Below are 2420 nucleotides of genomic sequence, written 5' to 3'. Positions count from 1 at the left end.
TAGCTTTTAATACCCAGTGACACGTCTACACAAATGTAAGGCTTTCTTATAGGTGCTGGGTCTTACAAGTGCTGTTTTGTCTACACTAATCTACTGTAATTTCAGAAATTCAAAATGGTTGTCTCTGGCAAAGTTTGCCCTAGCGATATTACCAAAGTTACCGAGAGAGAATATATGCTCATTTCTCTTCTTACTGGCTTGCTGCCAGCGTTCGGATGGGTTCCCCCTCCTTTTTTCAGACTGCGTCATTTTTTGTCCCAGTATTTGAAATTTTGACTACTGAATGACTTTAGTTCCCGTTCTTCATCTGAAGCAAAGTTAGCGCCTATTCATCAATTTGTAAGCCAAACAGGTTAGGGAAACAAAGATTCTCTGGTATCCCACCCTTCCTTAATTCTGAACTTGGGTTTCTCAGCCTACTGCGTACTAACCAAACGTATGGTTTGAAACCTGACGGGTGCTGTGGAGCACGTGTTGGTTTACAGAGATAAGTTTATGCTGGTGTAATAAGGAAAAGTTTAGTCAGCTGTGCATCATTGCTGTTGTCTTTGAAATGTCATAATCTAAACATCAATTGTCTTCCATTTAAAAATGAAAAACATGAAAGGGAGCTTACCTGCCGTGCTCCTAAATGCCCTTTCTAAACTTTAAATAGCTGCACAGTGATCAAGTTCATTAAAGATGTAGCAAATAGTCATCATTTAACCGTGTATCAGATGCCTCCTGCCTAAGAGCAGCATGAATAGTTTACGATAGCACAAACATTTCACCAGAGAAGATGTATTTGCAGTAGAGTTCCCTTTATTTCATAACATTAAAGCACACAACCATTAAATACACTTGACACCTCTATTGTGCTGTCTAAAAAGCTACGCTCCAGTGTACACGTGGCACAAATCTGGTGGCATCCACTTCGAACAAGTGGAACATCTAAATCAAAGCAAAGGCTTCACGTAAAAAATAGATCTTACTCTCTGCAACTGTATTCTTAAAAAAAACGATGGCGATGACGAGATTGAATGGAAAGAAAGTGGATTACTGAAGCAACAATCACCTCCCAGATTTAATGCAGAAAGTTATTTTTATCAGCTCATCTGCAGATGGCACAAATGAAAGCTGATTAAGGCAAATGCTTCTTAAGAAAGGCGATTTCTTGTAAACAAGGAAATTATTTTTCTCTTCATCAGAAGCTCTTTCTCAGGAGTGACACTTGCTATGTCCCAGGCCCCTGTGGGACCCCTGCCCCTCTCACTGCTGCTCTCTCTTTCTGAAGGGATTACATGATGCTTTGTGGAATGCCAGCTTGCAGCGAGAATAGCTGAGCTTTCTTTGCAGGTGGCTGCAGCAGCAGAACGTGCCACCACAAGACTTTTCCAGTGGCCTGTCTGGCCTTCGTAATGTGCTTGGCCTCTGGGCTTTGGTATCTGACTGGCAGTGTAGCGTTTGCGACGTTTTGTGGATCGCCTATATCAAACTATTCACCAGCACAACAATTCAGTAAAAAAAGAGTGAAGGTGTATTAGGAAAAAAGTACCTTATTTTAAAGCCATATTAAGAAAAACTAAGCTATGCTTTCATTTTAAGAGCTGCTGTGCACAAATGCTTTGATCCCAAACTAATCAGTGTCTATTAATTAATTGGCACCTAATTAATAGCAACATAAGTCACTAAGCAGTCAAGTTTTTCTAAAGGGGAATTTCTTCTTGGAAGTAGAACATCTTCTCATGTCCTGACTTGGAATTTTCCTGCTTTTGTGATATATTTGACACCTTTAAAAGGCTTGTATTTTTCTCCATACATGTCTAGGCGATTCACTTTCAGTCCTGAAAAAGACAAAAACAAGTACAAAGTTAAAAGCGGAATGCTAGAAATCATGTCAGTCTGTATAGAAGTCCTGCTTGCTTGAAGCACGTTAAGATCGGTTACGAAGCTAACTTTCCTTCCTTTCACAAGTTCATCCCGTTTGAAACAGCAGAAGGGACCATTCTTGTCACCTACTCAGAGCTGCTCTGCCAGGGCAACAACTTTTTTCTGTTCTACTCAGTGAGCCAACATCCTCCTTCCAGGGGACGAACTATTGAACAAATGAGTCCATCTTCCACAGCTCCTGTACGCTGCACTCGTTTCCAATAATGCAGATGAAGCAAGGAATTCTTTTCGCTCTAAATCATAATTGCAAGGACCAGCAATCCTGCTGCTATTAATTGAGTGCCCTGGTTTCGGCTGGGAGAGAGTCATATTTCCTTCCTAGTAGCTGGTACAGTGCTGTGTTTTGGATTTAGGATGAGAACGATGTTGATAACACACCGGTGTTTTAGTTGTTGCTAAGCAGTGCTTACACTAGTCAAGGACTTTTCAGCTTCCCATGCCCTGTCAGCGAGAAGCCGGGAGGGGGCACAGCCAGGACAGCTGACCCAAAC

General features: G+C 41.5%; 1 protein-coding gene across 1 annotated transcript in view; it reads right to left on the bottom strand.

The window, feature by feature from the left end:
• Positions 1-783: 783 nt before the first annotated feature.
• The window catches only part of AP3M1 (adaptor related protein complex 3 mu 1 subunit), a 12404-nt gene continuing 10767 nt past the window's right edge, over positions 784-2420 (bottom strand). Inside the window, exon 8 of the mRNA XM_009277648.1 lies at positions 784-1823. Coding sequence (XP_009275923.1) covers positions 1723-1823 — 101 coding nt within the window. The 3' untranslated portion in view covers positions 784-1722. The remainder of the gene's footprint in view (positions 1824-2420) is intronic.

This window comes from Aptenodytes forsteri, unplaced genomic scaffold (assembly GCF_000699145.1).
Source record: "Aptenodytes forsteri isolate BGI_AS27 unplaced genomic scaffold, ASM69914v1 Scaffold15, whole genome shotgun sequence".
Taxonomy (NCBI): Eukaryota; Metazoa; Chordata; class Aves; order Sphenisciformes; family Spheniscidae; genus Aptenodytes; species Aptenodytes forsteri.
Note: the sequence above shows the minus strand (reverse complement) of the source record. Positions and strands in the feature narration are given on the sequence as shown.